This window comes from Adiantum capillus-veneris, chromosome 14 (genome assembly GCF_014529385.1).
Source record: "Adiantum capillus-veneris isolate H3 chromosome 14, ASM1452938v2, whole genome shotgun sequence".
NCBI lineage: Eukaryota > Viridiplantae > Streptophyta > Polypodiopsida > Polypodiales > Pteridaceae > Adiantum > Adiantum capillus-veneris.
This window is the reverse complement of record NC_140944.1, coordinates 66980198-67001663: the sequence shown is the minus strand read 5'-3', so window position 1 is coordinate 67001663 and position 21466 is coordinate 66980198. Positions and strand designations below refer to the sequence as shown.

General features: G+C 45.4%; 1 protein-coding gene and 1 pseudogene across 2 annotated transcripts in view; one reads left to right on the top strand and one right to left on the bottom strand.

Annotated features, from left to right (window-relative positions):
* The first annotated feature begins 798 nt into the window (after nt 1–798).
* The window catches only part of LOC147442546 (purine-uracil permease NCS1-like), a 43569-nt gene continuing 22901 nt past the window's right edge, over nt 799–21466 (top strand). The window contains exon 1 of one of the 2 annotated variants that reach the window (XM_086528705.1): nt 799–1664. In XM_086528705.1, coding sequence (XP_086384831.1) covers nt 851–1664 — 814 coding nt within the window. In that variant the 5' untranslated portion in view covers nt 799–850. The remainder of the gene's footprint in view (nt 1665–21466) is intronic. The other variant, XM_086528704.1, reaches the window with a different exon arrangement.
* LOC147442547 (uncharacterized) lies at nt 5648–8226 on the bottom strand (annotated as a pseudogene).

Genomic DNA, 21466 nt, shown 5'->3' with positions numbered 1-21466 from the left:
CACCTTGGCCAATGAGGAGGCTTTATTTAGAATGGACCAACAGTTTCAACTCCAATTTTTTATGCTTCTATAGGTCCCCAAAAATATTAAAATTAGAGGTTCATGTGTCTTTTCTTTGGGCCGTACCACAACTGGCCTCTCCTCTCCTCGTCACTATATGGCACGGTTCCGGGTCAGAGGGGATCTAGGGCCCAAATTTGGGGGGCAAGGCGGCTTTAATCTCCGCCGTCGGATCACACAGTGAACTAGGGGTGAACTAGGGGTGGGTGAACTGAGGGTGAACTAGGGGCGGGTAAGCTAGGGGTGGGTGAACTGGGGGTGAACTAGGGGCGCTTAAACTAAGATATGATCATGTGCCATGCCAACATGGACAGTGATGCGCGCTAGCGTGGTGGTAGGGCATTCGTGTGGCAATCGAAACGTCCCAGGTTCGACCCACACCCCGCGAGGCGGGTGAACTAGGGGTGAACTAGGGAGGGGTGAACTAGGAGTGAACTCGGGGCGCCATTTTTGCCCCGAGTTCACCCTCGTCACTATATGACACGGTTCCGGGTTAGAGGGGATCTAGGGCCCAAATTTGGGAGACAAGGCGGCTTTAATCTCCACCGTCGGATCACACAGTGAACTAGGGGCCTTAGATCCCCCTGGATAGATCCGTGCCATATAGTGACTGCCATATAGTGACTAGGCTCTCCTCTCATGATCTTTTCCTTTGTAGGATGGATGGGTCAACAAAGCCTCGGAGGCTCGGCCCAAGCTCCAAGGAAATATATAAATTTTTTATTTCCCAATGGCTCCTTAAAAGCAAGAGCTTAGTAAGAATGGAAGATTGGAAGCAAACCGCTGCTTCATGGCAGCAGATGAACCGCTGCTTCATGGCAGCACCCATCATCAGAATGTGGTGGGCGAATGCTGCCTTGGCACAGAAGAGTCTCGGTTGGAGGTCAATGAGGAAAGCCTCCTGCCCACCCCTCCCCACCTCCGGACCTTCACCAGCTTGGACATGGCCACCCTGTGGTGGGGCGTCGTCACCTCTGTTTCCACCTTCTACGTAGCAGGGGCTCTCGTTGAGCAGGGCATGGCCTGGTGGCAGGGCCTCCTCACTGTTGTTTTGGCCAACGTTTTCCAGGCCCTCTTTGCGATCCTCATTGGTCATGCTGGAGCCAAGTATGGCATTGCCTTTCCCATTCAATGCAGGGCCTCCCTCGGCATTCGTGGAGCCCACTTTGCCACTTGCTTGCGCGGGATTGTTGCATGCGGATGGTTTGGCATTGACACATGGATCGGTGGCCAAGTCCTCTTTGCATTCATCGATGCCCTCTGCAGTGGTCAGCTCCAAGATTACAGCAGTATTTCATGGCTTGGCATCACCTTGCCTGAGCTTGGCTGCTTCTTTCTCTTCTGGCTAGTTCAGCTGGCATTTGTATGGCATGGTGTCCATGGGATCCGGTCCCTCGAGAAGTATGCTTCACCTGTGCTTCTTTTGTTATGCGGGGGGCTCCTGCTTTGGGCGTATTTGAAGGCAGGAGGTTTTGGGGATATGCTATCAGCGTCCTCACAATTTGGCAAAGATGGGACAAAATATGGGCAGTTCTGGACTGTTTGGGTAGCTGGATTGACTGCAAATGTTGGCTCCTATGCAACATTGTCTTTAAATATTTCAGGTATGATAGATCTATTGGATTTTCATCTCTCAATCCATTCAAGTATTTTCACATTGCCATTTTCCATCGTCATGTCACTCTTAATATCATACAGGCCAAGTAAAGGAGGTTTAGGGCTTGCATTCAATGGGAAGCTTGATCCCTTAATATACATATAGAGCAATGTAGTCTTTGCAATGATTGGCTGCATCATTGTGTGGATGATTTGAAGGCTCATTGCACTCATGGATTGAGTGCAGATGCCTTCTCTAATTTCCACTTTGTTGGAAGTATGATTCGAGCTTGTGCACACTCTACGCAGTCAGTAGGACACATGAGCAGGCTCTTCCAGGCAGCCAAGAAGTGTAGATGCTCGTTTGTCAGACGTTGGTCTTGCATCCTGTATCATATGGCATCAAGCTCCCTCACAGCGGTTTATTCTACACTCATCTCACATGCCACTGTATTATACCTCTAGCCTTTCAGCTTTTGGTCTTATTATCGTGCTTTGCATCCTCTTGGAGATTGGCTCCTTAGTGCAATCACCGTCACAGCTGAAGGCTCGTGATAGGCCCTGCTACGCAATCCTTCTTCCGGAGTGTTGGCCAGAGATAAGGAGGATCCTTCGTGTTCCTTTGAATGAGGGCAAGACATTGTGTTCATCCCTCTCTTGTGAGGATCCTCGTCAGTTTCTCCCTGGACCGACTATTCATGGTGGGATACTTGGTAGAGAGTACTTTATTCCATATTGGGCTTCCAAGACAATATTGGTATGGGGTAGAGTAGGCCACTTGAAAGCTGAGTGTAGTCATAGGTCGGGTGCAGAGAGAGCAAACATATGTCCAAGAGAGACAAGAGGCTCCTCATGGGTCTTGGTTATCTGGTACATCTAGAAGACATAATTGATTTAGAGAAAGCAAGGAGAATAGAGGCAATGAAAAGAGGTGTAATGTGCAATGGAAGTGATTTATGGTGATGGCTTAGAATGAGTGCTCAATGCATACTCAAGGTTCGTTTTCCTTCATGAGAGAGATGTGCAATGGACTAGAGAGAGGAGAGATATCGTGGATGAAGGTTCTGTGAGTGAAGAGAGGGAAAGAAGACTTACAACAGATGGGGTCCCAAACCCCCCTCCGAGGGCCCCCCTCTCTATTGCTAGAGAGGTATTTGCTTTAGATTGCACAAATGCTAATACAATGGTCCTAGATGTTGAGATGCTGATGGGATCTTGGAGTGGATGCTTGGATTTGCGAGGCTAAGGGCTGAAACGCAACAGTGCTAGTGGGGGCGGTGGTTATTTTTCGGGGTGCTTGGCATCGTGGCAAGCAGCCCCCAGCCGGTTGCCAGTCAAACTGAGCGGGCAAAAACCGGTTGATTAAAACAGAGGTCAGGCGGAGTTGACACGTCTCGAACTGGGCACTTGAGCGATGGCAGCCTGGCCTTTACCACTACGCCTGCACGCAAGCACTTGAGAGTTGCTGCTTGCTGCTGCATATAATGCTACCCGAGGTGCTCGCCCACCCCAAAAGGTGCGTGACCGGCTGTGTCAGTCACTTGAACCTACACAGGGGCAAGTGCCCCGATACTTAACATTTGCCTGCTAGTGGGATTGATGGGGATCTGCAACTTGACGAGGTTGGGCTGATCTGCTAATGCAGATGTTGACAATGGGCTGAAAACTGAACACGCTGGTGCTATTGATGTGGGGGAGGCTGACTTGATGCTGTCACTGATCTGAAACAAAATGCTGATGGTCTGGCTGATGCTGATGTAAGAGCGCTAAGGATGCTGGCTGAAAATGCTGATGATCTGCTGGTCCTGCTAGTTATGGCTGAAAATGCTAGGTTGGGGGTGCTTATGGGCTGGCTGCCCATAGGATACTGAAGACACTGAACATGTGAGGAATGACTTAATAAATGGTGCTTCACATGCAGGTAATTTCCTAGGCTTGGTACTAATGCAACTATAGGGGAACACTATAGGTGATAGAAACTCAGCTCGTTGGTTTTGTAGAGTACGTTCAAAGCATGAATGACCTCTATACAAACCTGCACCTACTCTTGGGCACTGACGACGTGAGTAGGGATGTCATAGCTGTTGTCCAAGCTATGCATGATAAAGGTGATAATCTTATTCTTCCTGTTTGGACAAGCAGGGAAGTTGAGGTCACATATTGTCAAGTTTGGATCTTTGCTCTTTGTAGGATTGTAGTAGTATTCATTTTTCGATTTCGTATTTAGCTTACCTGAGAACTTAAGAATGTGTTCCTTTAGAAGTTGTTGTGTGAAGTTTGATTTCTAGGATTAAGTTTTTAAGATGTCTTATCCTTTTTTGCTTAAAGTTGAGTACTTGTTTTAAGCCAAGTAAGTTGCGTCATCTTATTTTATGCATGCCTTTCTAAAAACATTTTTAAGTTAATAATGTTTTGTTTTGTAGCAAACAAAGTGATTTAGTTTGTTTGGGTTAATAATGTGTTGTTTTATCTAGTTTTGTTTCGTAGCAAACAAAGTAATTTAGTTTGTTTGTTTATGCTTTTCTTTTCTTTTCTTGTGTCTCTTGCTTTTATAGTTTTATGAGTGCTTTATTCCCTCTTATTATTTGTGAGTTCAGACTATTCTGAACTTATGAAGGTATATATATAGAGGAACACTCCCTAGTGCCTACACCTAGTAGACATGTGTTGTGCTCATGTGGGTCTGTAACTACGCTATATTGCCTCGGCATGCAGATCCTGCGTATAGGCTCACAAGGGTGCGCTGTCCTAAACCCTAGAAGTAGGAGTCATCTTGTCCACATGCACATAGGGTAGATGTGCATGTGACAAGAGGACACAACAATAAGGTAGACAGAGGCATCTCGTGTCTCAGAGGTATATAGGTTGTCACTGATGGATTGTTAGGTGTAACATTCATGCTGTGTGTGTGTGTGTGAACTCAAAGAGAGATAGAGACTCAATGTAAACTGAATGTAATCACTAGATTATGCACTAGAAAAGAGAGATTACAAGCCTCTTATATAGGCATGTATTGAGTATGATATCTTGGGTATCTTGGGTCAAAGTTACACGGAACAGGAACGGGAGCCTTGGAACATTCCCGGGAGGGGGGGGGGGGGATGTAAAAGCAAAATAGGAACGGGGGTCGAGGTACTGAGGGGTTCTATGTCGACGACGACAACGAGGTACTGATGGGTCTATGTCGACGACGATGACTGTGGGGTACTGAGGAGTGTTGAGATACTGATGGGTTTTGTGTCGACGACGATGACGATGTGGTACTGGTGGGTTCTATGTCGACGACGATGATGAGGTACCGAGGGGTTCTATGTCGATGACGGCGACGTACTAATGGGTCTATGTTGATGACGACGACAACAACTACGAGGTTCTGATGTGTTTTGTGGACCCTTATATACTGAGCTAGGCAAGGGCTGAGCCAAGGCACAAGGGGTAGTAGATGTTGGCATAGTGACAACCCGAAACTGAAACGACAGAAATGGAAACGGAAAAACCTGAGTTTCGGAGTTTCGACTGAGTCGAAACGGTTAAGAAACGAGGTTTTTTTATTAATTAAAAAAACCAATATATTACTTAAAAGTTAAAACAAGAAGCCTAGAAACTTGAAACTTGAAAGACATGTCAATGGTCATATTCTACAGAACTTCAAAATTTATATGACAAAAACCCTTAACCTTCAACTAGAGTCTACCAATGACCACTTTGTACTCTAGTCTCTAAAGGTCTGCAACGTTCAAACCAAGACTCGAGACATTTTATTCAAAGACATTTTTCAATGTCATAAAAAGACAATCAAACATGATACTACTCAATTCCAAAAAACTAGGCAAAATGTGACTGAGTCATAAGTGAAGACTCAAGAGCCATCACATGTCCAGACTCCAAACCCATAAATCACCGCAATACAAAAAGATAGGGTTCATAAACATAAAGATAAGCAATCCATTGAGCCAAGCCCAATATAGTCATCTAGTGGAACTATCGATGCTCAAGAATCTGAGCCCTTAGAATTCTCCTCTTCCTCCTCGTCCTCCTGGCTCTCCTCACTAGATGCGGAGGAAGAGCCAACATCTTGAGGTTGTCTCCTCCTTCGCCCCTGCCCCCTCGTATCATGAATTGGAGTAACTGCCTCCCATAGAGCAAGGCATATAAATCACGCTCCTCCTGAGGGATGTCTGGAATATCTTGCATTTTTTCGTTGTCGATTTTGTCGATATTGACCTGTGTAGGCTCAGGGGAGCCAGAAAGCCTTTCAAGGAGCTTTAAGTTGGCATTGCAATACACCAATCGCTCAAGCGCTAGGGTAGTAAGCTTATTCCTCTTCTTTGTATGGAAGAGGGCCCAAGTGCTCCAATTCCTCTCACAAGGACCAACAGCACAATCTTGTGAAAGTACTCGAATGGCAAGGCGTTTGTGCAAAATACATTGTACATATTACGAGAAGGAGAGAATTTAGAAAATTGAGCTTAAGACTTGTTTTGGAAAGAGCTAAATGCGAGGAGATTAAGAAAGAGTGGTTACCAAAGTAGGTGCACAATTCCCATATTTTTCCCACCATGAGACAGGCTGCAGTTGTGTGTCTCGCAGCTTTGCAGTGGCTCGACCAAAGTGGTTGCTTTCATTCCGAAAGGCCAGCAAATCATCTTCAATCCTCCTGATCATTGCTACATCACCTTTTGCATACTTTTGCACATACTCTTGAAACCCTTTATCTAGTTCGTTCGATTTGTATTGTGCTTGATCACGCCATAAAGGGTGTAAGATATGGGCAACTGCATGGATTGGTTTATGAAACCAATTCCAACGTGATAACCACACCTCCCGCAACTCCTCAACCGTGACAGCCATTGCAACCATTGCATATATATGAAATAACATACATAAAGCACCCCATAAAAAATTCAGCCGACTATGATAAAACTTCCGGAGGTACAAAGGGTTTGAAACTTACTTTCCACATGGCATGTAGGCATTCCTTTGGAGAGCCTCCCAATTTTATCCATGTACTCGTAGAGAAGGCCTAATGTGCACCCCTCCATGTCGGTGATGCGCAAGACCGTGTAGATAGGAGTTAAGGATTTCACCATTGCCCCTGCCTCAATCCACCAAGTCTCATTGAACACATTGCGTCGAAAAGCCTGGAATTTTGGAGTGCTAATTTCATCCCAAGCAAGCCATTCATCACAATTTATGGTGCGTATGAGATTTGGGTGCACCCTAATGAGACGCTCGAGAACAATAAACATGTAAGCAAACCTAGTGGTGGAGGGCTTCAAGAGCTCTAGAGTACTTTTGGCCCGAAACATGCTCAATACCTAAGGCCTCCTTGTGACAAACTTGACCATACTCCTAGCAGTGGCAAAGAGTTCACTCACCCAAAATATCTTGCCAATATCCTCAATGAGTAGGTCCAAGGAATGAGATGCACAAGGTGTCCAAACAATGGCAGGATACTCAACTTCCAACAAGCGTCCCATAGCCACACAATTGCTGACATTGTCAGTTATAACTTGTACAACATGCTCTGCACCTATTTCCTTGATCACCTTGCTGATGTGTCCATAAATGTAAGAGCCTGTAACAGTGACGCCGGCACCTGAAGCATCTATGGCTTTCCAAAACATGGTTCCTTTGCATGAAGAAATCAAGACATTGTAGACACTTCTCTTCCGCACATCTGACCACCCATCACAAAGAATAGTACATCCATACTTCTTCCATGTGTCCTTCAAGAACTCAAGCTGCACATTTATGCAATCCTTCTCCCTTTTCAACTTCCGTGTACGTAAGGTCTCAGACGAAGGACCCTCCCACTCACATCCGATGCGACTCACTGCCCGCATTGCCCTCTTTCATTGCCCACATCTAGCCACATGAAATGGAATGGCACATCGAATGAACAAACGTGTGATCTCACGAGTGGCTAATTTCATAGCGTGCTTTTGAAGGCTAGCCTTCAAGCTAGAAGCTTGCAAAGACCCTTTTCCTGAGACATTAACTTTAGGGAAAGGGCTTCTTTTTGCACCTGAAGCTATAGAAGACACGTGCGCACTTGTTGCGGCTGAGTCCAATCTACTGCATTTAAAACTCACATGGCTTGCTTCTTCTTGACTTTGACTTGGATTCTCTGCATCTTTCCCATCTTCGTTGCTTACCAAAGCCAAACGGTTGAAGCCAAACGGTTGCCTCTCCATTCTGCAAGGCCATTCTTCACATCAGCCGGAACACTTCCACATAATGACATATCCTTGCCAGGCACATGACCAAGATGGTCCTTCACGCGAGTCATGCTCCCGCTTTTCTCCAAATCACAAAAATTACATCTCCACTTCTTTGAATCCCCTCCTCCTTTGTATCCGGTGATTTTGGTAACATATCTCCGGTAAGGGTCTGACATTGCACGCGTGGGAGTAAGGGAGTCGACGGGGCTGCCCACCTCCAACACTCAAGAGACTTGCCACGGCCTGCTCCAAAGCCTAAGAGAGAGAGAGTGCTGCCTGTTTGCAACTTTGTACTGTGCAGGTCATGATACAGCGTTGCCTGTTTGCAGAGAAAATACAGCGCGCAAAGTTGTCTGCAGAGCGCCCAATTTTTATGCAGAGGCGCCCAGCGAAAAGGCCAGAATTGGGTTCGCTGGAACGTTGCTTATCTGCCCTCGACATTTTTGTTGGGGATTTTTTAAACCTGCAAGAAACGGAGTTTCTCCCGGACCAAAACGGCCAAGAAACGGCATTCCGTTTCTTGAGGCAAGAAACGGAGTTTTGCGTTACTATGGATGCTGGGGTACTGTGTCGACGACGGCGATGTCGAAGCTAATAGGCTGGATCTGAAAATGCTCTTGATGCTGGTGGCTGAAACCTGAAATCGCTGAGAATGCTGATGGGAATCTGCTAATGCGACGAGGATACTGGCTGATCGGCCGTCGTTGTGGATGACGATGGCTGAAAACTGAAAAATGCTGGCTGTTTTGAGGGCTGAAAACTAAAATTGCTAGTTTAGACATTGCGAGGATTGCGACCACGGCGAGGCTATGGCTGTCCGCTGTGGATCTGCTGCGGGGTGCTCAGAGCAAAGCAAAACGCTGCTGCTGGCTGAAAACGATGTTGGCTGATCTTGGAAAACGCTGAAGATGATGACATACCAGGTGGGTACTGCTTGGTTCTTGAGAGGCACCTTCACCGCTCCTTTGGCTTCTACTGGTGCACCAAGGGCTGATTAAATAGGTACAATTGTCACAAACTACTGACGTGTCAAAGCCCTGAAGAATGGAGCCAACTTGCAGATGCTGGCCGAGGGGTCTAAACCCTCAGAAGAACAAGTAACAGAAGAAGAAGTCCTACCAACTTATGGGGACCCTGTCCAATGGGGCTCCAAGTGACATAAGGGATTAAAATAAAGCAGGACCCACACACAACTTGCGCAGCCAACTGATGATGTGGCAGACCTGTACGGACGCTCCAGAAATTGCACTGACATGATGACGTGGCAGATTGTACGGATTTTCGCGTTTTGCGTTGATTGTTGACGTGGCAGTTGTATGGAATTCCGTGATCTACGCTGGCAGCTTTTTAGCATTGCTTTTGGACGAGAAGCTTTTTAGTTTGAAGGCTTTTCATGTAAATTGCTTTTCATAGGCCAAGGGCCTTTAAATATGTGCTAAGGGCTCATTCTCTGGCATGCTTCCTGGAGAAAGTGCAGAGTTTGGAGTACCGGCTTGTACTATGTTGATGCAATATAAAGAAATACTGAAAGGGGCGCCAAGGTTTGCAGCCAATACTCTCTGGGGTGGAATTCCGCCACTCCGTGTCGCGAGTTGTCTCTCTCTTTCAGTTCAGTTGTTATTGAAGTGCTAAAAGTCTGTTCAGCCTGTTCTTTTCTTTGGCATGTGGTGCCCGTCTTGTGACAGTGGTATCAGAGGATCAGGCGTGTGCTTTTATGAAAGCATACCGGTCCTACAAAAGAGCAGACAGAGCTATTGGAATTTTATTTGAAGTATCTTTGTGGCCCCGACCCCGGACTTATTAGCCACTCCCACCCTTCATACATCGCGCATCGGGCGTGCTCCCGTCTTCACCGCTCATGTCTTACAGGCATAAGCCATAAGATCACTTGCAAGAGAAGGATCCAAGATTTGTTTTGAGTTGCTCTTTTTCTTAGATGCAGTGCCATGCAGTGATGGATGTCTATAGCTACCAAGCCACACACTTCAAGGACTTGGCAAGCTTTCAAGAAATTTTTTTGCCCGAAGTTGTATGGTTTCTGACATCTTCCTTTGGAGTGCAACTTCTTGCAAGAGTTGGGTATTCTGAAATGCTTGCCATGGAAACCCTTGCTCATTATATCTTGAAATTTCTCGACATCTCTCAGTAGATGTCTCTTCTCGAGCTGATAACCTTGGAGGTCCGATGTAATTGCTATGTCTTGGGACTACCATCACCGCGAGGGGAACATTGTTTGTCCAAGCGCTGATGGACCATGTTGTGGTCGGCTACGACCTTATGGAAGGAACCTAACCCTAATTTTTGGTGCAGGTTTCAGGATGGAAAGTTAGGCGACTTTTCGAGCTCGATTAATGTTGTGATTGCTTTTTAAGTTTGAGTTTTGTTTGAACTTGTTTAGTGGTACTGTTTGGAATTTGTTTGAAATGGATGGTATCTGTTTTGAACCTATTTTGGTGCCGATTTGAAATGTTTGACTCCGGTCTTAATATTGGTTTCATTGATAGGTGATTTTACTCCCGGGTGGAGAAGTGAGAAATATTGTTTTGGTATTGTTTGAAATCCTCGGAACAATGCAGGCCGATGCCTGGGGAGCGTTCCGTTGTATGTTTGAAAACCTCGGAACGACGCAGACTGATGTCTGGGAGCGTTTGGTTGCATGCTTGTAAAATAATTGTTGTTGTGACTCCCGGCCCGGACCTGGATGGTTATGCGGGAGGAGTATTAAGAAGCTTGAGCAGTGGTTACTCGCAGCAACTCCAAACGACGCAGGCTGCGGTCTGGGGGCCGTTTGGTTGTAAAAGGCCTCTATCTCTCTCGGCCCGGACCTTTTTAGGTTATGCGGGAGGAGTGATGAGGGAGTCGTTGAATATCTCCCATCCCGGACCTTGTTAGGTTATGCGGGAGGAGTGTTCATCGGCGGCTTTATGTTTCTATGTCTTGTAACATGCATATGTGAGCATTTGTGTTGCATTGTGATGTGCCAACCACTGAATATTCCTAATTGGATGAGATTGCCTGGGTATGTAATTTCAGTGTATCAAGACACCCGTGGAAGATCAGTGTGGTCTGGGTGTGATGGCTAATTTTACTATGCCGGAATATCAAGAGTTCCGACCTGGACGAAAGGAGAGGCCAGCTCCTTGATCAAAAGAGCCGAATTGATTGTCCCTCGGAATGATCCTCGAAAATTTTTGAGCTGACCTGAAGTTTTTTGGAGATATGCTGTAATCGCAGACGATTACTCTCTTTCAAGAAGGGGAGATGTCACAAACTGCTGACGTGTCAAAGCCCTAAAGAATGGAGCCAACTTGCAGATGTCGGCCGAGGGGCCTAAACCTTAAGAAGAACAAGTAACTGAAGAAGAAGTCCTACCAACTTATGGGGACCCCGTCCGATGGGGCCCCAAGTGACATAAAGGATTAAAATAAAGCAGGACCCACACACAGCTTGCGTAGCCAACTGATGATGTGGCAGACCTGTACGGACACTCCAGAAATTGCATTGACATGATGACGTGGCAGATTTTACGGATTTTCGCGTTTTGCGTTGACTGTTGACGTGGCAGTTGTACGGAATTCCGTGATTTACACTGATAGCTTTTTGGCATTGCTTTTGGACGAGAAGCTTTTGAGTTTGAAGGCTTTTCATGTAAACTGCTTTTCATAGGCCAAGGGCCTTCAAATATGTGCTAAGGGCTTATTCTCTAGCATGCTTCCTGGAGAAGGTGTAGAGTCTGGAGTATCTGTCACAAAGTGATGACGTGGCGGACAGCAGAAACCCTAAAATTCCTGCAAACCCTAATTTTTGCAAGAAACCCTAATTTTCGAAAATCGCGGAGGTGGAATAATATTATTATTATTATTTTTTGTGGGAAATTTTGAGCGACGCAAATCTCAGCTTTTCGCTTTGATTTGGGAGAAAGAAAGAGAAAAAAAGAGAACTTGCTTTTTACTGACTCTCATTGAGAGAGAGAGAGAATCTGCTTTTGCTTTCAAGCTTTTGGGGCTCTGCTTTTGGGCATCCCTTGTAACCTTTAAATTAGTGTTGAGGGCCTCACTTCTCAGAGCATCTGGACGCAGAGTCTGAGAGTGAAACCCTAACCGCTCTCTTGTACTTTGATGATTGATTAATACAAAAAGAAATACCGAAAGGGGCGCTAGTGTTTGGGGCCAATATCTCTAGGCACGGAACTCCGCCGGGCCAGTGTACATCTATTGTGATCTGTGATTTGTTTTGAAGTGGTTATTTGGTGCTGTCGCAGTTGATTCTTGACTTGGAGTGTCCAAGTCTGTTACAGTGGTATCAGAGCACGGCCGATTTCTCTTCTACGGGAAATCTGATCCCCGAAATTTTTTCCCGCGGCACCTATGGCTTCAAGCAATGATCAGTCGACTCCCTCTGCATTTGGAGATGTGGGCTGGGATCACAACGAAGATTCAGACAGAGAGTATGGTCCGCCTCGGCCTACTCAGGCGGAGCAAAGAGAGATGGAGCGTCGTCAATTGATTGGCGATGCAACAAAGATGATGCTCAATTTTGCCAAGGACCCGAAGATGGAAAAATATATGAACCATACCTCTTTGGAAGAGGTACAGACGGAGTGGCAGAGAACCACAACACCACTCCCGAAACCCGCTCTCAAGAAACCTTCTGCCTCCAAGAAAATATACGGAGAAGGAACTGGAGAACGTGGTTGATGCACGGATTGCTCAGCTTTTTGACGCGCAAAAGAAAGCCAAAAAGCACGGCAAAAAGCAGAAGAAAGCACTGACTTTCCAGGTTATTTGGGTCGTCAGTCGACTTTTGACAAGGCAAAGAAACAGAAGAAGCGTGTTCGATTTGAAGGAGTACCCAGTTCTTCTTCTTCTTCTTCTTTTGACAGTTCTTCTAGCTCTTCAGATTCGAGCGAAGAAGACAGAAAAGGTAAAAAGCGAAGCAAGAAACAAAGCTTCGGAAAGAGCAAGAAGAAGGCTACATCTCGCCCAGAGACTGACAATTCTACTGAGGACTCGTCTACACAGCTCAGATTCCGATGACGGAAAGTTTTATGCGAACAAGAAGAATTTTTACAAAGCCAACCAGTATGACTTTCTCGAAGATAAAAGCTAGAAAGTCCGAGAGTTTAAGGAAGGTGGCCACTCGATCAAGTTTGATACCTTTTTAGATGCTTCGAAGGATTTGTCTTTTATACAGCAGTTTGACATCGCTTTCGCGGGAGGACGCTATTCAAAGCACTCCAAGATTCGGAGAGCTGCCTCTTACTTTAAGGGGAATGCTTGTACTTGGTGGTCCACGCTTCTTTTAAACAATACTGCGCCAGTTAAATGGCTGAAATTTAAGAGGCTCTTTATTTCTTCTTGAGTTTGAGCGAGATATACGAGCTGCTTGGAACCATCTTCGGATGACCAAGAAAGATACAATCAATGCTTATTGTGAAAGATTCTGGAGCTCTTTTCTACCCGCCTCTTCATTCAAGAAGATCTCGTTCAGAGAACAGATTGAGCGGTTTACCTTGGGTCTACCTACAGAGATCCGAGATCACTGCTTGGAACAGAAGTCAGCTTCTATTCAGGAGTTGATGAGTCATGCGACGCGGGGCTTTGCCATTCACTCTGGCAGTCTGACCTACCCCACAGATGAGGCTATGACACAACGAGCTGAACAGATTTCTGGGAATGAAAGTAGAAAGAAAAAGAGCAACCCAGAGAAAAAGGATGCACGACCCAAGCTTACTCCTGAGAAGAGAGCTCGCTTCATTAGAGAGGGGAAGTGCTTTGGATGCGGGGAACATGGACATATCTCCGCGAAGTGTCCTAAAAAGGCACAGAAAGAACAGAATGATAAAGATGACCACAGGTCTGAGAGTTCGAGAGCAGCTGAGGAATGTGGCAGAAAAGGCTGATAGAAAAGCAGAACTGGTGCCACATGGCGTGGGACCTGAACCGAATTAAATGAATGAAAGTACAAACTTTGCCGCTTTTGGGGCAAAGTGAAGGATCAGGAAGCTCTTTTGAAGGAGCCAAGGTCAACTTCTTTTCACTTGGAATTGGCGGCTCGATTTGGAAATTATGCCCAACAGATTGACGCCATAGGCGGAGGTAGTTCGACTGGCACCCGGATGGGATGTTGCCATTACACCGAGCATTGGCAAACTTCGTTTGCAATGACAGGGGTGTTCAGGGCACGCGAGTGACGTTCTACTCAGGATCCCTTGGTACCACAAGAACTACGCCGTGGTTGACTATCGGGCCGAGAAAGCGACTTTGATACATGAAGGGCTTAGAGATTGTACTTGATGAACTTCAGTTTCTTACTCATTCTTTTGGAAGAGAACTGAACGATGGATAAAGGTTGATTATGTTTTGACGTGATCAAAAGAACGCCAAGATTTTTCTCCACACTCATGCCGATTGCTTTTCAGAGGGCCTGAAGATCAAACCATTGATCTGATACTTGGAAGCACGCCACCGAATCGGCCACCTTATCGTGTGAGCCAAGTACAGAATGAAAAGATTATGAACCCAGTGAAAGACCTCTTAGAAAAGGGTCTTGTCCAGCCTAGTACTTCACCGTATTGCTCTCCAGTGTTGTTGGTTTTGAAGAAAGACGGATCTTGGAGAATGTGCATCGATTATAGCACTCTCAACGAAATCACCATCAAGAACAGATTTCCGATTCCTAGGATCGATGATATACTCGATAGGTTACAGGGATCCTCGTGCTTTAGCAGGATTGACTTGAAGAGTGGATATCATCAGATCAGGATAGCGCCAAGAGATGTCTACAAGACAGCTTTTCAGACGATTTTTTGGGTTATTTGAGTTTTTGGTGATACCTTTTGGCTTAACCAATGCTCTTGCGACATTTAACCGGATGATGGACAGGATTTTTCGAGAGTACAGGCTATTTGTTGGCACTTTCTTTGACGACATCATTGTTTTCTCCAAGACTGAGGCAGAACACAGAGATCATCTGCTTCAAGTCTTTCAGGAATTACGAGATCACACGTTAGTGATTAATGCAAAGAAAAGTGAATTTTGCCTACCAGAGATGCACTTTTTGGGACACATTGTGTTAGCAGCAGGAGTGCAAATGGACCCGGCCAAGATAGAGACTATCCGTGATTGGCCCGATTTGAGGAATGTCCATGAAGTTAGAAGCTTCTTGGGACTGTGTTCGTACTACAGGTGGTTCATACGAAAGTTTGCAGAGGTTGCTTTCCCTTTGCATACCTTGACACAGAAAGGAGTACCTTTTTCGTGGGGACCCACAGAGGTGACTGCCTTTCGGACACTGAAAGAGAAATTGACTACGGGACCTATTTTGACTTTGCTGGACTTGCAGAAGTCATTTGAAGTATATTGTGATGCTTGTGATTGTAGTCTGGGTGCGGTCTTGATGCTAGAAGGCCATGTCATAGCTTACGAGAGCCGTTTGTTCTCTAGGCCGGAGATGACAACACAGATTTATGAGAAAGAGCTTTTGGCGGTTATCCATGCTCTTACTCAGTGGCGGCATTACCTACTCGGAGCGGATTTTACTGTCTTTACAGACCATCAGAGTTTGCGCTACTTCTTGTCACATAAGCAGCTTTCGGAAAAGCAGATGCGGTGGGCGAACATCTTGTCACAGTTCCACTTCTAGATTGTCCATGTGCAGGGACAGAAGAATGTGGTGGTAGATGCTTTGTCTCGGAAACCGTTGGTTCTGGCTATTTCCGCGATACATCATAGGAGCTTCGAGGATATGGTCGATCAGTATGCCACAGGTACAGATTTTGCAGATATTTTCACACGGATACGGGATGGGGAGACAGTAGCGGGATACTCCCTTCGGGAAGGCTACTTGATGAAAAAGACTATGTTGTGCGTTACACAGCCGTTGAGGGAAAAGGTTATGACTGAATGCCACTGTCCACCTTTTACGGGTCACCGCGGCATTGCTACCACCATGAAGGGGGTAGAGAAATACTTCTTTGGGCCGAGACTCAAAAAGGATGTGGAAGAGTTTGTGCGCAGTTGCTTGGTATGCTAGAAGGTCAAGTTTGACAGGCATAAGGCACAGTGATTGTTACAACCTTTACCCATACCCACCCACCCCTGGGAAAGTATTGCAATGGATTTCATTTTTGATCTCCCGAGAACACAGAAAGATCACAATGATTTCTCGATTACATGGCACGTCTAAGACGATTGTCTCCGACAGAGACCCCAGATTTATGAGTTTGTTTTGGAAGGCAATTTGGGAGAACATTGGCACGCAGTTGCAGTTCTCGTCATCGTTCCACTTGCAGACTGACGGGCAATTTGAGATTGCCAATTCAGTGATTTTAGATTTATTGAAGTCTTGTATCTCGGATCAGAAGACTCAATGGGAAACGAACTTACCTTTGGTGGAATTTGCCTACAATAACACGATACACTCTTCGACAGGGAAGACGCCATGTGAGATTGTTGAAAGTGCTGCGAAGGTTCCATCCTTCCTGAGCACGAAAGATTAGATATTTGAAGCGGATGAATATTCGCAAGATTTGGATACGGCTTTTGCCAAAGTTCACGAGACTTTGTAGGAGTCTCAAGAATGACAGAAAAAGGCAGCAGATCGCCATCGTCGCGACTTGAAATTGAAGGAGGATGATTGGGTGCTCTTACTTTTGAGAAGGCACACCTACGAAAGAAAAAGGGAAAGGAGAGGCTTTTTCCAAAGCTTAGTATGCGATACTATGGACCTTTCCAGATAACTGAAAAGATAAATGATGTCTCCTTCCGATTGAAACTGCCAGATACTTGGAGGATTCATAATGCATTGCATGTGAGTCTCTTGAAACCTGTTAAGGGTGATGTGCCTGATGATGGGGAGCCTGATGAGCAACCCGCAGTGAAAGAAAACGAGGAGACCCTTGTTCTTGAACAGATTTTGGCACATACGGATACGAAGAAAGGTAAAGTCCGAAGGCGGTTCTTGGTTTAGTTCAAGAACTTTCCTGCATTTGATGCGAAGTGGATGGAGGAGGAGGACCTAGCAGATACTCCTCGGATTGTGAAACTTTACCTTGATGTTTTGGTTTAGCATAGTCTACTCCAAACGGAACCCAGAAATCAGCTTGGCCGAAGATCTGGTGTAGTGGGATGCACAAGAGGGGAGTTACTCCGCTCCTTTGTCAACAGATGCCTCGATTTTGATACTAAAGTCACTGATGTCTCTTTGAGCTTCAGGGATACTGCGAGCTGACAGTATTCTGCTGGATGACTTTATGAAATGGAATTCCTGATTATGATACTGATTTGTTGTTGACTTCTTGTGAGTGCAGGAACTGATAGACGAAATGACTGCAGCATTTTGGTCTACTTGATCTCGAATAGACATGGTTGCAATAGGGGTTAGTCAATCGGACATCGATGAGGTCCCGATTGGACCTAAATGTGATTGCTAGCTACATTGCTGATAAATCATGGTCTAAGATCCGAATGAATGTTGAATGTCATGTGATGTCTGGTGATGTCCTGTGATGTCGTGTGATGTGACTGTCGATTTTGTACATGTGCTAGATGTGTGTTCCTAGTACGTAGGTACTAACAGTCAGTGTCTGCTAAGACAGTTTATGGCTTTTGTCGGTTTTGCAGGCGTAATCGCGGTCGATTACAATGCTTTCAAGAGGGGGGTATGTCACAAAGTGATGACGTGGCGGACAACAGAAACCCTAATTTCTGCCAGAAACCCTAAAATTCCTGCAAACCCTAATTTCTGCAAGAAACCCTAATTTCTTGAAATCGCGGAGGCGGAATATTATTATTATTATTATTATTATTATTATTATTTTTGGGGAAATTTTGAGCGACGCAAATCTCAGCTTTTCGCTTTGATTTGGGAGAAAGAAAGAGAAAAAAAGAGAACTTGCTTTTTACTGACTCTCATTGAGAGAGAGAGAATCTGCGTTTGCTTTCAAGCTTTTGGGGCTCTGCTTTTGGGCATCCCTTGTAACCTTTAAATTAGTGGTGAGGGCCTCACTTCTCAGAGCATCTGGACGCAGAGTCTGAGAGTAAAACCCTAACCGCTCTCTTGTATTTTGATGATTGATTAATACAAAAAGAAATACCGAAAGGGGCGCTAGTGTTTGGGGCCAATATCTCTAGGCACGGAACTCCGCCGGGCCAGTGTACATCTATTGTGATCTGTGATTTGTTTTGAAGTGGTTATTTGGTGCTGTCGCGGTTGATTCTTGACTTGGAGTGTCCAAGTCTGTTACAATATCGGCTTGTACTGTGTTGATGCAATATAAAGAAATAGCCAAGGTTTGGGGCCAATACTCTCCGGGGTGGAATTCCGCCACTCCGTGTCACGTGTCGTCTCTCTCTTTCAGCTCAGTTATTGAAGTGCTAAAAGTCTGTTCACAGTTTAAGAGGTTGTTCACGCGCGGTAATGCCTATGTGTTGAAATGCTATACTGTGCAAGAGAGGGTATGCAACTATGACCTACCTGGGCATGCACTTCTTGCTAGAGGCTCACAAAGGTGCCAGGTTAGGTCCTAAGCTAAAACTCATGCTAGACTGTAGCAGAAGCATGTCCATATAGCGCAAGTGAAGTGCGCACGTGACAATCCTTCACAAAAGCATCTTGATTCGTCATAGAAAGAACATTAACTTAAAGTTAAATAGAGTCCAGACTCCACACAAAAGCTTGGAGCAAAATGATGATCGAGTATGAAGTTGGCTTACAAGGCCAGCCAAGGGGCTACAAGTAGCTACAAAATGATATGTAGAGGCTAGAGTGCAAAATAACAATTGTAAGTACTAGGTGACAAGTCAAGACTCAAATCACTCATGTAGTGGTGCAATACAAAAAGGAGGCAAAGCTGGCGGCCACAAAGGAAACAAATGTCAAAAACCAATGAGCAATGATTCATGACTCACCGACAGAAGAGCATCCCACCTCCCAATTTGTAGTGGTGTTTTGGATGTCATGAATTTCCACCCAATCCTCATACATAGGCTCATCCTCATGTGTAGATCCTCCTGCCTCTCCACGCACCTATGCTCCATCTCCGACTATAGAAAAGGGTTTGTCACTTTGGATCTTGACTTGCAACACATTCTTAAGTTTACATTGACAAAAACAAGGTCATTGCCTTCTCCATTGCAAGTCGATTCCCCTTTCTAGGTGTAATGTGGCTATATATTCTTGGCTGAGAATGCGGATGGCAAGTCATTGAAGATCAGGACCATCTGAACTATTTTCTTGCCACCACAAGATGGAGGAAATCTTAGTGCGATCAATTTGGGCATCGACTGTCCCAAATGATCCTTGCATATCCCTGTAAAATGCAAATTGATTGAGAGAGAGAGAGAGAGAGAGAGAGAGAGAGAGAGAGAGAGAGAGAGAGAGAGAGAGAGAGAGAGAGAGAGAGAGAGCCTTGAGGCCCAAGGGCGAGGGAGAGAGAGAGCATTGAAAGTTGAAGGAGAGGGAGAGATGAAGAGTTTGAAAGTGGAGGGAGAGCTTGAGCCTTGAGGGAGAGAGGAAGAGATGGAGAGCTTGAGGGAGAGATGGAGTGAGGGAGAGGTAGAGCTCCAAGCTTGAGCCTTTAGGCTTAAAGCCTTGAGGCCAAGGGAGAGGGAGAGAGAGCCTTGAGTCCTTGACTCTTGAAGCTTTAGGGGGAAGCACTTCAAGGCTTAAGCTTGAGGGAGAGGCAAACTTATCAAGGAAGAGGGTGAGCCTTTAGGCTTGTATAGGAGAGCATGGGAGCTTGGAAGATTCAAGAAATTAGAATACCCCCATCCCCTTCCCAAAATGTTCACATTTGCCAACAGCCACATTTTCATAAAAATCCAAATGGCCATTTAATTTTTTTTTCCAAACTGGGGTTCCATCCAGGGGCTGTTTCGGCAAGTGTTCCAATCACCTTCGGAAACGGTACAATGTTCTGTGAGCGTCTCTGTTCGGCCGAGAAGAAATGTTTGGGAACATGTTTTGGGAACGGGAGGGCCCCCTTCCGCTCGTTCCGTGTCATTCTGTCTACATCATACGGTGAAACCTCACCGTATACATCATCATCGCAGGTGGAAAGTAAGCACATATCCAGGAGAAAAATTGACATCTCCAATCCAAGAGACCATCCCTAGTTTAGGAGACAAACTTCTACACATCTCTTATCCTAGAGACAAACCATCTCCAATCGAATAGACAAAAGAAACATCTCCCCTCACACAATTTCTAGACAATATTGAGATCAAACTAATCCAAGCTATAAACATGACTCCATTGTAAGAGATTCGAGAACATGGAAAAATATGTGTAGAGAACATTGTCAAAGTCACAATAAATGTGGTGGTTGTTGCTGACTTGTGCACAGAGAGAGAGAGAGAGAGAAAGAGAGAGAGAGAGAGAGAGAGAGAGAGAGAGAGAGAGAGAGAGAGAGAGAGAGAGATCCCTCCACCATGCTTTGTCATGTGCTAATCCTAGAGACAAAACATCTCCAATCGAATAGACAAAAGAAACATCTCCCCTCACACAATTTAGACAATATTGAGACCAAACTAATCCAAGCTATAAACATGACTCCACTGTAAGAGGTTTGAGAACATGGAAAAATATGTGTAGAGAACATTGTCAAAATCACAATAAACGTGGTTGTTGTTACTGACTTGTGCTTAGAGAGAGAGAGAGAGAGAGAGAGAGAGAGAGAGAGAGAGATCCCTGCACCATGCTTTGTCATGTGCCTCTCCTCGATTTGGGTCTATGGATACTGTCAGTACTTGGCGCCCAACCATCAGATTCATGTTCACAGATCCACCTTTGGATATGTCTCGTTTGTCACCATTTATGTGCTTCTTGTTGCAGATTTGGAAGGAATTGCACCTTGCTTTGATTCAACCCCCACCTTCTTGTGTAGAGAAGGTAGCCACTTGTTTGGAACGCATATGTGACAGATTCCGACGGGCGTCAGCTAGGTAAGAGGACACACATTGGTTGGGCTAGATGGGATGATGGCCCAACAAGTTCTTACGCCATTGGTAAGATGCTTCCTTGGTTGGTGCACAGGTCATTGGTGCTACCTATGGGATCCGTAGAGGGGTTGCTGAGATATGAGAGAGATTGAGGCTATTCCTGTTGACTTGCACGCCTACATTGGAGACATAGTATTTTACCTTCTCATCAGGGTTGATGAGAGTTTTTCAACCCTAGAGCAAGCAACAGCAGAAGAAGAAGTCCTACCAACTTATGAAACCCCGTCCGATGGGGCCCAAGTGACATAAATGCATATAAATAAAGCAGGACCCACACACACACACACACAAGGATTTGCGTTGGTTTGATGACGTGGCAATTGTACGAAAAACCCGGATTTTGCGCTAATCTTTGGTAGGTAGCAAGGGCATTGGCTAAGCCAAAAGCCATAACACGAAATACGAACACTCCAAATTCGGTTATAAAAGCAGTTTTAGCTTGGTCCTCTAGTGCAATTGTGATTTGATTGTAGCTAGAGTACCCATAGCTCCTCAATGAACCGAGATTGGTTTTTTAGCGTTAAACAATGGCAACTATTCCTTTGATGCCGAGCACATCTGCTTGTCCCCAAAGTCCTTAAATAC